Here is a 12,119-nt window from a genome sequence, read left to right as displayed (position 1 = left end):
TAATGACAATATGCTACTGCAACAGGATCTAGAAAGGTTGAGCAGATGGGCTGAAAAGTGGCAACTGAAGTTTAACATTGACAAATGCAAAGAACTGCATACTGGTAGCAGTAAACCCACAGAAATGTACTAACTGTGTTATATGAGAGCTTGAAGGACAGGGTGGATGCCCTCGAAGAAACTAAATTGAGGGGCCCATCAAGCTCTCAGCTGCCCACATCAACGCCAGAGCTTGCACTTGGGCATCGCGTGACACAGACAACCCCTAAGGCAGAATGCGCTGGTCCCGAAGGAACTAGTAGTTGTTGGTGACTCTATTGTCAGGGAAACGGGGAACATGCTTTGTAAAAAAGATAGGTGGAACAGGACCAGGGTATGTCTGCCAGGGGCAAAGGTTGATGACGTTGTAGAGCGAATATCATCTTTTAAGGGCACAAAAGGTGATATAGTTGTACACGTTGGCACTAATAATATTAAGAGTAGGAGACCGGCAGAATTACTTAACAAGTACAGGTCACTGTTGAACAAAAGCCGAGAATTAGGGTTGAATTTGAAAGTGTCTGCAATTCTGCCCAGACACGATAGGAGGGAATATATGATGAGAGCCTTGTCGATCAATTCGGCCCTGGAAAGATTGTGCAAGGCTCAAGGGGTAGAATTTTTTTCAGCCTGGACTGTACTTGTTAACAGGAGAGATTGCTTCTACAGGGATGGGATACACTTAAATAGAAAGGGTGCAAGAATATTTGCTGATGCTATCGAGGCAGTGTTAGGTGGGTCGGAAAACTGCTAGCTTGGGGGGAGACAAAGACCAATAGATTGACAGTAGCCACTGGCAGAGGTGAAAGAGATTCTTGCACTGCTTCTATTAGAATGAGCAGAAGCCTGAAAAACAAGATGCATGGTATTTCAGAGACTGCTGGGAGCCATTGCGGTACAAGTAAACACACGGGTTGTGTTAGGGTAGCTAAGAATAGAAACAGGTGCAGGTATACTTGCGTGTACACCAATGCTAGGAGTTTAGTAAATAAATTTGATGAATTTGAGGTATTGCTCAAAACATCGAAGGCAGATATTGTTGGGATATCAGAGACGTGGTGTCACACAGATATAAGGGATGCAGAACTGCAATTTGGGGAGTACAACGTCTACAGAAAGGATAGTCAGGATAGGAAGGGGGGAGGGGTTATGCTATTAGTTAAGAAACACATAAAAACCAAGGAAGTGAAGCCAGTCGACATCGCTGGACAGTGCAGTGTACAGTCAGTTTGGTGTGACATAAACATTGGGAGATCAAAATTGAGAGTAGGAGTGTGCTATAGGCCTAATGACTCTGATGAGTATAATAAGGAACTGTACAGGGAAATAGAGTGGGCCAGTAAATCAGAGTGTCTTATAATGGGAGATTTTAATTTCCCAGATATTGACTGGAATTTGGGGGCTGGTTACTCACACACTACCAGGGCTTTTGTGGATTTATTGGATGATTGTTTTCTACATCAGCATGTTCGGGAGGCAACTAGAGGGAGTAATACTCTTGATTTGATTATCAGCAGTGATTCTTCATGCATTAAGAATCTGCAGATAAATGAACCACTAGGTGGCAGTGATCACAGTGTGCTGAAGTGGGATTTACTCAAAGAGGTAACTACCATTAGGGGTAAAGGGAAGGGTTATTGCTTCCGTAAAGGCGACTACGATGGACTGAGACAGTATTTAAATTCTATACAGTGGGACCAACTGATGATGTTACCAACAGCAAATTCAAAATGGGAAGCATTCAAAGAACTTATCTTGGAAGCTACTAGGCTTTACATACCAACTAAGAAATATTGTTCAAGGTTTAGGCCAAAATGGATGTCAGATGAACTAATGAGGCATATGGCAGAGAAAAAAAATGCATGGGATACATACAAATTAACACATGACACAGAAGCCTATGATAGATACAAGTTGATATGCAACCAAGTTACAAAGGAGGTTAGGCAGGCGAAGGCAGATTACGAGAAATCCTTGGCAAGGGATGCAAAGAAAAACAGCAAAGAGTTCTTTACTTATGTAAACTCTAGAAGGAAGGGGATGAATCAGATTGGTCCACTTGATATTGATGGGTCAACTGTTGATGATCCTGCTCAGGTAGCTAACAAACTAAATGAATATTTTGCATCGACATTCACACATGAGGAGTTATTCAGCGAGTGGAATGCCAGAGGTGTATTCAACTCTAGCAGTAAGCTACAGAATCTTGAAATAACTGGGAGTAAAGTGGAGGAGAAACTGTTGAAGATAAACACAAGAAAGGCACCCGGGGTGGATGGGATCTATCCAGTTATATTAAAGGAGGCAGCAAAGGAAGTAAGCAAACCCTTAGCCATAATTATGAGAGCTTCCTTGGACTCAGGGGAGGTACCTATAGACTGGAAATGTGCAAATGTGACCCCAATTCACAAAGGAGGATCAAAGGCTGACACAAGTAATTATAGACCTGTGAGCTTAACTTCTGTTCCAGGAAAATTAATGGAGGCACTGGTTAAAGAAGCACTGCAGGATCATTTAGACAAGACTTCAGTTATAGCTCAGACACAGCATGATTTTGTTAAGGGGAAGTCTTGCCTGACCAACTTGATTGGATACTATGATGCAGTCACAAAAGAACTGGATGCAGGGAATAACTTTGATATTATATACTTGGATCTTAGAAAGGCTTTTGATACTGTTGCACATGGAAGACTGCTACACAAATTGGAGCAGTGTGACACTGGAGGCAAATTGCTGCTATGGATAAAGGGGTGGTCGAGGGGAAGAAGATAGAGAGTGGTAATCAACGGACACTGCTCATCGTGGACTGATGTTATTAGTGGAGTCCCTCAGGGCTCAGTGTTGGGTCCATTATTGTTTTCTATATTTATAAATGATATTGATGATGGTATATCGGGCTTAATGTCCAAGTTTGCAGATGATACAAAGGTTGGCAGGGTTGTCAAGGACACTACTGACACTATGCTGCTGCAACAGGATCTGGAAAGGTTGAGCAGATGGGCTGAGAAGTGGCAAATGAAGTTTAACATTGACAAATGTAAAGTACTACACATGGGAAACAGCAACCCCAGAGCAACGTATCAACTCTGTGGTACTACACTGACAGTGGTAGAGAATGAAAGGGACTTGGGGGTGGTTGTGCAGGCAGATATGAAGTTCTCTGAGCAGTGCAGACGGGCTGCAAGAGTAGCTCATGGAGTATTGTCAATGATATACAGGAATTTTTCCAGCAGGGATAAGGAGGTGATTATTCCATTGTATAAGGCGATGGTCAGGCCACACCTAGAGTACTGTATACAGGTCTGGAGGCCTCATTTCAAGAAGGATGTAGAGCTGCTGGAACGAGTACAGAGAAGGGCAACAAGATTAGTGAATGGAACAAAGGGGTGCTCTTACGAAGAAAGGCTTAAGTTTTGCAAATTACAGTGTCTGGAGACTAGGCACCAGCGAGGTGATCTGATAGAGGTGTATAAAGCCTTGAATGGTTTAAGCATGCTCAATGCTGATGGGATTCTTCCTCTAGCTCAGAAAAATCACCTGAGAGGGCATAAATTCAAATCGAGGAAAGACAGATGTAGGATAGACGTGCGGAAATTTGCCTTTAGCCAGTGGGTGGTTGGTTGGTGGAACAGACTTCCATCCCTTGTGGTGGAGGTTGATAGCCTAAATAAGTTTAAGGCTCAGCTGGACAGGTATTTTGAACGAACAGAGGGGTGAAGTGGAAGTGGGTTTTTTTTTTTTTTTTTTGGCTGATGCTGCATAAGCTTGCTTTCTTGCATCAAATGCCTCTACATATGCTAATGCTAATAAGCAAATTGGTGGTATTTCACCGGTTCATGAAAGTCATCTACCACCTACTTCGATTTCAGGAAAGCTTTTGATACTGTTGCACATGGAAGACTACTGTACATATTGCAGCTGTATGGAATTAATGGCAAGTTGCTACAATGAGATAAAAGGATGGTTGAGTGGGAGAAACAGAGAGTTGTAATCAATGGACGCTGCTCATTGTGGACTAATGTTATTAGTGGAGTCCCACAGGGTTCGGTGTTGGATCCATTGTTGTTTTCTGTATTTATCAATGATATTGATGAAGGTATATCAGGCTTAATGTCGAAGTTTGCAGATGATACAAAGGTTGGCAGGGTTGACAGTAATGACAATATGCTACTGCAACAGGATCTAGAAAGGTTGAGCAGATGGGCTGAAAAGTGGCAACTGAAGTTTAACATTGACAAATGCAAAGAACTGCATACTGGTAGCAGTAAACCCACAGAAATGTACTAACTGTGTGGTGTTACATTCAGGGTAGTGGAGAATGAAAGAGACCTGGGGGTCATTGGGCATCAGATATGAAGTTTTCTGAGCAGTGCAGATCATTGGGTTTTGTCAATGATATACAGGAATTTTTTTAGCAGGATCAGGTGATTATCCCCTTTTATAAGGCAATGGTCTGCCACACCTTGAGTTCTGTGTACAGGTCTGGAGGCCTCATTTTAGGAAGGATGTAGAGTTGCTAGAATGAGTACAGAGAAGGGCAACATGACTGGTGAGGGGAACAAAGAGGTGCTTTTATGAAGAAAGGCTTAAGTTCTGTAAATTGCAGCATCTGGAGACTAGCACCTAAGAGGTGATCTGATTGAGGTGTATAAGGCCTTGAATGGATTGAGCAAGCTCAATTCTGATGGGATTCTTCTTCTTGCTCAGATTACAAACCTGAGGGGGCATAAACTGAAATTGTCGAAGGTGTCAAATAAATGTGCAGAAATTTGCCTTTAGGCAGCAGGTAGTTGAGTGAAGGAACAAACTTGAATTTGTCGTTGTGGCAGTTGATGGTTTAAATAAATTCAAGAAAGAAGTGGATACACTTTTGGAGAGAATGGATGGGTGAAATGGGAAGGGATTTTTTTTGCTGTATAATCTTGCTTTCTTTCCATATATGCCTCTCTAAGAATGCTAATGCTAAATGCTCTGTTCTGTACCAGCTGACCTGCAAACCAGAAGTCTACCACAGTTTTGGAAAGAATGAAATCATGAGGATATTTGAGAAAATGGGCAAGCTGAGTTGCTGCCTAGATTTTACATTTTGTGATATTCATTACTGTTTCAAATTTAAACCTGGGTGATTGTTTTGCTCATGCTGTATAAACATGTTTTCTTGCATCATTTGCCAGACTAACACTAATATTAAAGGAACCTGCCAAGCTGCAATTATAGCCTATTAATTTGGGAGCTGTTTTAAAGAAATAATTATTATCGAAAGAGAGTGAGGAGATTTTGCTTTCTCATAAGGGGAGAGATAACAATGGTCTTACGCATGGTGATCTGATCGAGGTGTACAAGGCCTTTAATGGGTTGAGCAAACTGAATGCTGATGGGATTATTCTTCTTCTTGCTCAGATAAAGAACCTGAGGGGGCATAGATTCAAATCGAGGAAAGGCAGTTGTAGAATAGATGTGCGGAAATTTGGCTTTAGCCAGCAGGTGGTTGACTGGTGGGACAGACTTCCATCTTTTGTTGTGGAAGTTGATAGCCTAAATAGATTTAAGGCTGAGCTGGACAGATTTGGTACGAATGGTAGGGTTTGCGTTTTTTTTTTTTTTTTTTTTTTTTTTTTGGCTGATTCTGCATAAGCTTGCTTTCTTGTATTGTATGCCTCTACTAATTCTAATGCTAATGCATCATTTAAGACCAGCAATAACTTGAACATGTATAGTAATTAATACAAGGGGTTTTCTTAAAAGGGAAAAAAAAATTATAAAGACTGTTAACTTACTGCACTGGCCTCAGAAACATTAGATTTGCTACTTGTAACTGATGGAGGCTGATTGTCTTCAACGTCTGCTTCATCTCCAGCACCTATGGAATCTCCACTTTCACTCTGGCCAAGTCTCTGAGAGGTATCTTTGAGGAACTGATCTAGGAATACATTTAGAATAAGAAATATTCCATGAGAGGGGGAAAAAATCATTAATGTAACTTATGATCTAATACAGATTCGTCTTCTTGATATTAGGATTCTTCTTCTTGGGTAGTAGAGGCAGCTGGCTACAAAGTGCCAATGGCATGGCTCAATGGCCCAGAGTATTGCAGAAAAAATAAAAGAATATATACATTTCACTATTTTTTGTCTTCATTTTGTGTTTATTGCTGATTTGTATTTATTTTATATTTGTAACTGATGTTATACATTGCTAAAAGCTCTCAATGATTACATATAGTAAGTGATCCATGCACACGTACAACATAGATCACTTGCTATACGTTGTGCCATCAAATTGGCACAAGTTACTTGTGCTTCAAGAAAAATTGGTTCAGGTGTTTAATCACAATAAATAAGTAATTTTTATTTTATTATTTTATTTTGGCACTACCAGTTGAAACTACCAGTGGCCAACGGTGAGGCACAAAAAAATTAAATTTTTACAAATGACGAACAAATTAACTTAATGTTAAAAAAAAAAAAAAAAAAAAAGAGGAAAACCAGGACACTGATAATATAAAAAATAGTACATTGAGGGCATTCTTTAAACATCCACAATGTCCTTATTTATAAACAAATCAGAAAGACTGTTAAAAAATTTCCACAAGGAAATATACTGAATTTTGGGTTTCTGAAAATATGTAAAAGGAATTAAGTTCTGAAATTTGAGCCTCCAGATGGATAAATTCAAAAAAATTAGATTAGTATCTCTGGGAAGAAAGCTAGTGTTTTAATGTGCAAGTGTAGCCTGAAAGGTAAAGCTTCTTACTTCATAACCTCAGCACTACATAGAACAGCAAGTTCCAACTAGGTTCTCCACATAGTTAATGGATTCTAGTTACTAAACCCACTGGCCAGAAAATTAGAAACCTTTATTCAAAATCTAGTATGGCAACCTTTTGCCCAAACTACAGACTATATATGTTGTAGGATGGATTCTGAGACTACCTCAGATATCTAGTAGTGTCTGAGGGAAATTTGGTCCAGATTTGACCATTCTTCCATCAGGATATTTGTCAGCTACGGAGTTGACCTGATGGAGTAGATATTCGAAATCTTATGAATGTTCTAGAGCCGTTCAGGTATAATTTTTGCATAGTGGATAGTTCTGTTGTTCATTGTCTTGAAAGAACCCATTGCAGTCATAAAATTAATTGAAGCATTGCAGGGTGAAATTTCCCCAACATGACAAAGATATTTATTGGAGGTAATACAGCCTTCTAATGGTATGAGTAGATCCTGTCCGTTCCAGGAACATACTCAATACCACAAGAGCACCTCCAGCTTCTTGAGCAGCGAACACAAGAGTCTGGATGCATGGCTTTGTGAGCCTCACACCACTTTCACCCTACCAATGATACAAAAAAGTGTAAATCAAAAACCTGTCTCATCAGACCGCATTATTTTTTTCCGCTGTTCTAAACTCTAGACTTAGCACCGCCAACACCACTCCAGTGATTTTCATAGAAAAAATTCTCTTTTGTATAGGCACGTGACAAAAAATTCCCAGATTATTCAACTCCTGACATTTTTTTTTTTTGTTATTTGGTTTTTAGGAGCATTAGCAACTAAGGCCATATTGCTCCTGGAATATGCGATGGTCATTCCCTTGACCTTTCTGCTCCTCCGTATTTGGTGGTCACGGGCTCGAACCCCGGTCTAATCAAGAAGCGTGTGCAATGCACTGCTGCTCCTTCCCACCTGCCTACAGAGGTGCCTAACTCCTGACATATAGTTCAGTTAAGAAACGGTTCTTTCTTTGTCTAAATTGAATTTTTCAGTCAATTGCTCACAATGGACCTTATGATGAAACAATGAAACAAAAACAAATGAAATAATCTGCTTTAAATTCTTGTGGCCTCAATCATTGGAGTACCAACTTTCTGCCACATTTCTTTTTAGAGCTGCATTCTCCTTTTGTCTTCCACTTATTCTATACTTTTGAGACAGTTGCTTTCAATAAACCAGTCATTTCCTTTGTTTTCTCAATTGTGGTATCTGCTAAACATTCTCTAACAATAACATCTTTCTGAAAATCAGAAAGATCACCTGTCTTTTCCCCATGACAGATCAACTAAGTTGCCCCAGGAATACCGTATTTATCTAATACCAAGGAACTTGTGATTATACCATGTCATAACTTATATTTGCATACTATTAATATATGTTTAATTATCTGTTGATGCCAACTGCAAAAAGTTACTAATTTTTTGGCCAGTGAGTGTGTATGCACAGTAGCATTTCTATGTGGTTGTTCATTTACAAGTTAAAGTTCATTTACTGTTTTAGATTAAAGTATTTTTGAACATGCAGTTCAAACAATGTGCAGTTACTGAAGTTTGTCAACAACTGCTGTTCCATTTCAAACACAAAACGAATGCATTTTTAAAAGTTATTATTACTGGATGTAAATCCTGGATTCACTGCTGTGATCTGAGAAACAACAGATAGTACATAGAATTTTACCATAAACATTGCCATATCAAAAAAAAAAAAAAAAATTCAAAATCTCAACATCAGCTGGAAAACATCTGTCCCAATTCATCTGATCTTATCTCAATCAAAAAGAGCTACCCCAATTCATTTTATCAGTTCTGTGAGAATTTCTGAGGTTGAAAACTGCATGTATATTTTGAATATCAATAATTTGAATACAATTCTTTAAATTTCATTATTTCAATTTTAATTTTTTACTTTGAAATCCAAATCTTAGATAGTTTTAATAAATCACCAATGACCCAAGAGTTAGCTTGACTCAGAAAGATTTAACCTTTGAATCAAGTTATTTATTTCCACTTGAGTAGAGTCATTAAATGAGGTTTACGCTGTTGGGTTTGTATATATTCCTCATTCTTATTGGACACTTCCATTTGTTCATCTTCACAAGAAGCACATATCATCGGAATGAGCTACTAACAGAAATACAGAAGGCAGAATGGTGTGCTGAATCTTTATCTTACTTTGAGATGAAACACCAATGGTCTTTGTTAAACAAAATTGGCAGTACTCAAGATGGTCTTTTTGTTCCTGCCATATCATTGGCACTAAAAATGGCATACAATAATTGTTCCGTTGAAACCATTATCAAACTGCCACTGAACAATGTGCATAACAGATATGTGGGGCCTGAAGTATAATCGTGATATATTTTGAGCAAAATAGAATTGATTATGAGAAATACTTTTTTTACAGCTAAAATCTTCAAATTAAAAAATAATTAATGATGGAAATGAAAAGTGAATATTGTACTGCAGGGATCCTAACAGATATTTAAATTGATCAATTTTACAGTTTTTGGTCTATAGAATACACCAAACATGCAAGGTAGGGGGAATTATTTCATATGCAGAATCTAATGAGGTACTGTGCCACTTTGCAGCTAAGTGCAATATATATATATATATATATATATATATTATATCATAACCCAGCTTGTCAGAACATGTCATGGTGTGTTGCAGCCTGTCACATAATAACTAGTGTTACATAGAGTCATTAATAATTTAATGATTTAAGGCCAAGAGGTGTTGCTGATTTTCAAGAAAATGAAGAACACCTGTAATTCAATTCCTACTCTCATATAATAAGTACAAAAAATTTAACACAAAATAATGAAATTTATTAAAAGTCTGGTATCATAATAACATTTTGAAGTAATTTTTGAAAGTTTATTTCCAAAAAAAAAAAAATTAAAAGGTTAAAAAACAAAAGACATTATCAGAAAAAATATATTGTTCAGTGCCTTAAAAAATGTCACATTTAATATAAAAAAAAAAGTTGTTTAACCGTGTAATTGAAGGCATGTCTTTTATCATCAGCTTTTATCATAGCTGATGAACACAGTACATCAGCTATGATAAAACAGTTATAATCAAGATGTGACTGCCTTTTAGTTATGGTGGCTGTACTAAATATAAACACAAATTTACTAGTTAATTTATTGTGTTCATCTCAGATTAAATCTCAGTAATCTCTGTTAAACATGGTATTCTAAAAATATCCCATTATAAAAAAGTAAATTTAATGCAGAAATTGCAAAATAATAAATGCATATACTGATTTTGACAGGTCTCCATAAAAGATTTTATTTGATTAAACTTGTCACATGCTATTAACAATGTCATATTGAATGTTCCGTAGACATCTCACACCATGTGCCCAATTTGGAATAAAATTACAAATGGAATAAAAAGGTGAATTTTGTACAACAAAATTCAACTTTTTTTCTGCTACAAGCATAAAGGTAGGAGCTTGCTATTTCTTTGTCCAAATTTGAATCCATAATCCAAATTCCTCCATCGCATACAACATCTGAATAAAAATGACATACAGTTTTGATCTTAAATTGTAATACTGGATTACCCATGCTTTACTTGAATAATAATACAGTTAGTGTAAGTAATAAAAGTGATAAATTGCTATTAATCTCAATAATAACGTCCTACAGATCGGCAATGGCAAATCTTTTCCAGCCACCTGAATACCAAAAATAAACTTTAAAAAAAGATAAAATATACTACTCACTCACCTGTTTATTCCCTCTAATAATATATCTAATTCTTCCTTATATTTTCAGACTACCCACTTCCACGACACTGAATGGTACTTTATTCCAATACTTAATTATGCTTTGGTTGAGCACAAATTTGCTCACATCTATTCTGCAGCCATCCTTTTTTTCAATTTAAGTCCCCTTTTGTGTGTTTAGAGCCCTAAACACTTCAGTAGGTCTCCTCATAAGTACTTAGTTTCCACACATGCTACAATTTGTAGAACTGAAATCTTTTTTGTGGTAAGTGTACTCCTCTCTCTCTTCTTCATTAATCTGGTTATTCTTCTTTGCACTCATTCCAAGAGGTCTGCATCTTTCTTCAAATGAGGCTTCCAGACCTATATTCAGTATTCAAGATGGCCTAACCAATGCCTTTAACAATAAGATAATTATTTCCTTGTCACTGCTGACAAAGTTTCTGTATATAAATATTACTGATAAAACTCCATGAGCTGTTCTAGCAGGCTATCTGTACTGCTCAGAAAACTTTGAGTTGAGACCATATAATTATGCCAGGTTTCTTTTGTTCTCTTCCATCTTAAGAGTGGTACCACCTCATTAGGTGGTAGATAACTCCCATCAACCGGTGAAATACCACCACTTTGCTTATTGGAGGCTTGAAGTGGTGGAACCCATGTTTAGTCTCTAGAGCTAGGTTCTGGTCAACTCTTCCCTATCTCTTCCATCATACAGTATGATTTATGACTTTTGAAGTTATGATGAACGTCGTGGCGAGACCTAATATTCCTTACATTTCGAGGGTACAGCTCTAAAACAGTGTTCGCAGGCCGGCCGCTAGTTAGTTTGGTTTGGTTTGGTTTTTTTTTTTTTTTTAGGAGCATTAGCAACTAGGGCCATATTGCTCCGGGAATATGCGGTGGTCATTCCCTGACCTTTCCGCATTCGGTGGTGACAGGCTCGAACCCCGGTCTAATCAAGAAACGTGTGCTACGCACTGCTGTTCCTTCCCACCTGGCTACGGAGGACCGCTAGTTAGTACACGGGACCGAACCTATTGGTAATTCTCTAGGAGGCTTCCGGATCAGCTAGTGTATAATCTTGCTACCTCTACTCTGCCAGATAGTGACTGGAGGGAGTCCGAGTAGTGTATATACGGGGAGTATTGTCGAGGATAAGTTATGTCAAAGATCTGGGTACATTCTTACCATGTGTATGCCATATCCAAAAATTTCATTACTTCATACAGCATGTCCCACCCACTTTTTCTTACTATTGAATACACCATGAATTGTGAAACTAATAGAGCAAGCTTATCTGCGAAAAGATCTAAACCTCCCAAGCACTTCCTAATTCATTTCACAAATATACATGGTCTCAATTCTAATCTCAATGATGTCCATTTCCACTTGCAGTCTGCCAAACCCCATGTACTTTTTCTGACAGAATCTCAGTTATCGGTTAATTCAACGCCTGCTCATCTCAGATGCACAAATTATTCGCTCAAAAAAGGTGGTACTTGTGCGTATGTCATGCAGTACGATTGATGACTTTTGAGGTTATGATGAACATTGTGGTGAGATCCA

General features: G+C 38.0%; 1 protein-coding gene across 1 annotated transcript in view; it reads right to left on the bottom strand.

Annotated features, from left to right (window-relative positions):
* The window catches only part of LOC150088463 (serine/threonine-protein kinase Genghis Khan-like), a 905,682-nt gene that overhangs the window by 397,683 nt on the left and 495,880 nt on the right, over positions 1 to 12,119 (bottom strand). The window contains exon 25 of the mRNA XM_090370169.1: positions 5,817 to 5,967. Coding sequence (XP_090226295.1) covers positions 5,817 to 5,967 — 151 coding nt within the window. The remainder of the gene's footprint in view (positions 1 to 5,816; positions 5,968 to 12,119) is intronic.

This window comes from Mastigoproctus giganteus, chromosome 3 (genome assembly GCF_048544385.1).
Source record: "Mastigoproctus giganteus isolate SK-2022 chromosome 3, ASM4854438v1, whole genome shotgun sequence".
NCBI lineage: Eukaryota > Metazoa > Arthropoda > Arachnida > Uropygi > Thelyphonidae > Mastigoproctus > Mastigoproctus giganteus.
This window is presented reverse-complemented; position numbering and strand designations above follow the sequence as displayed.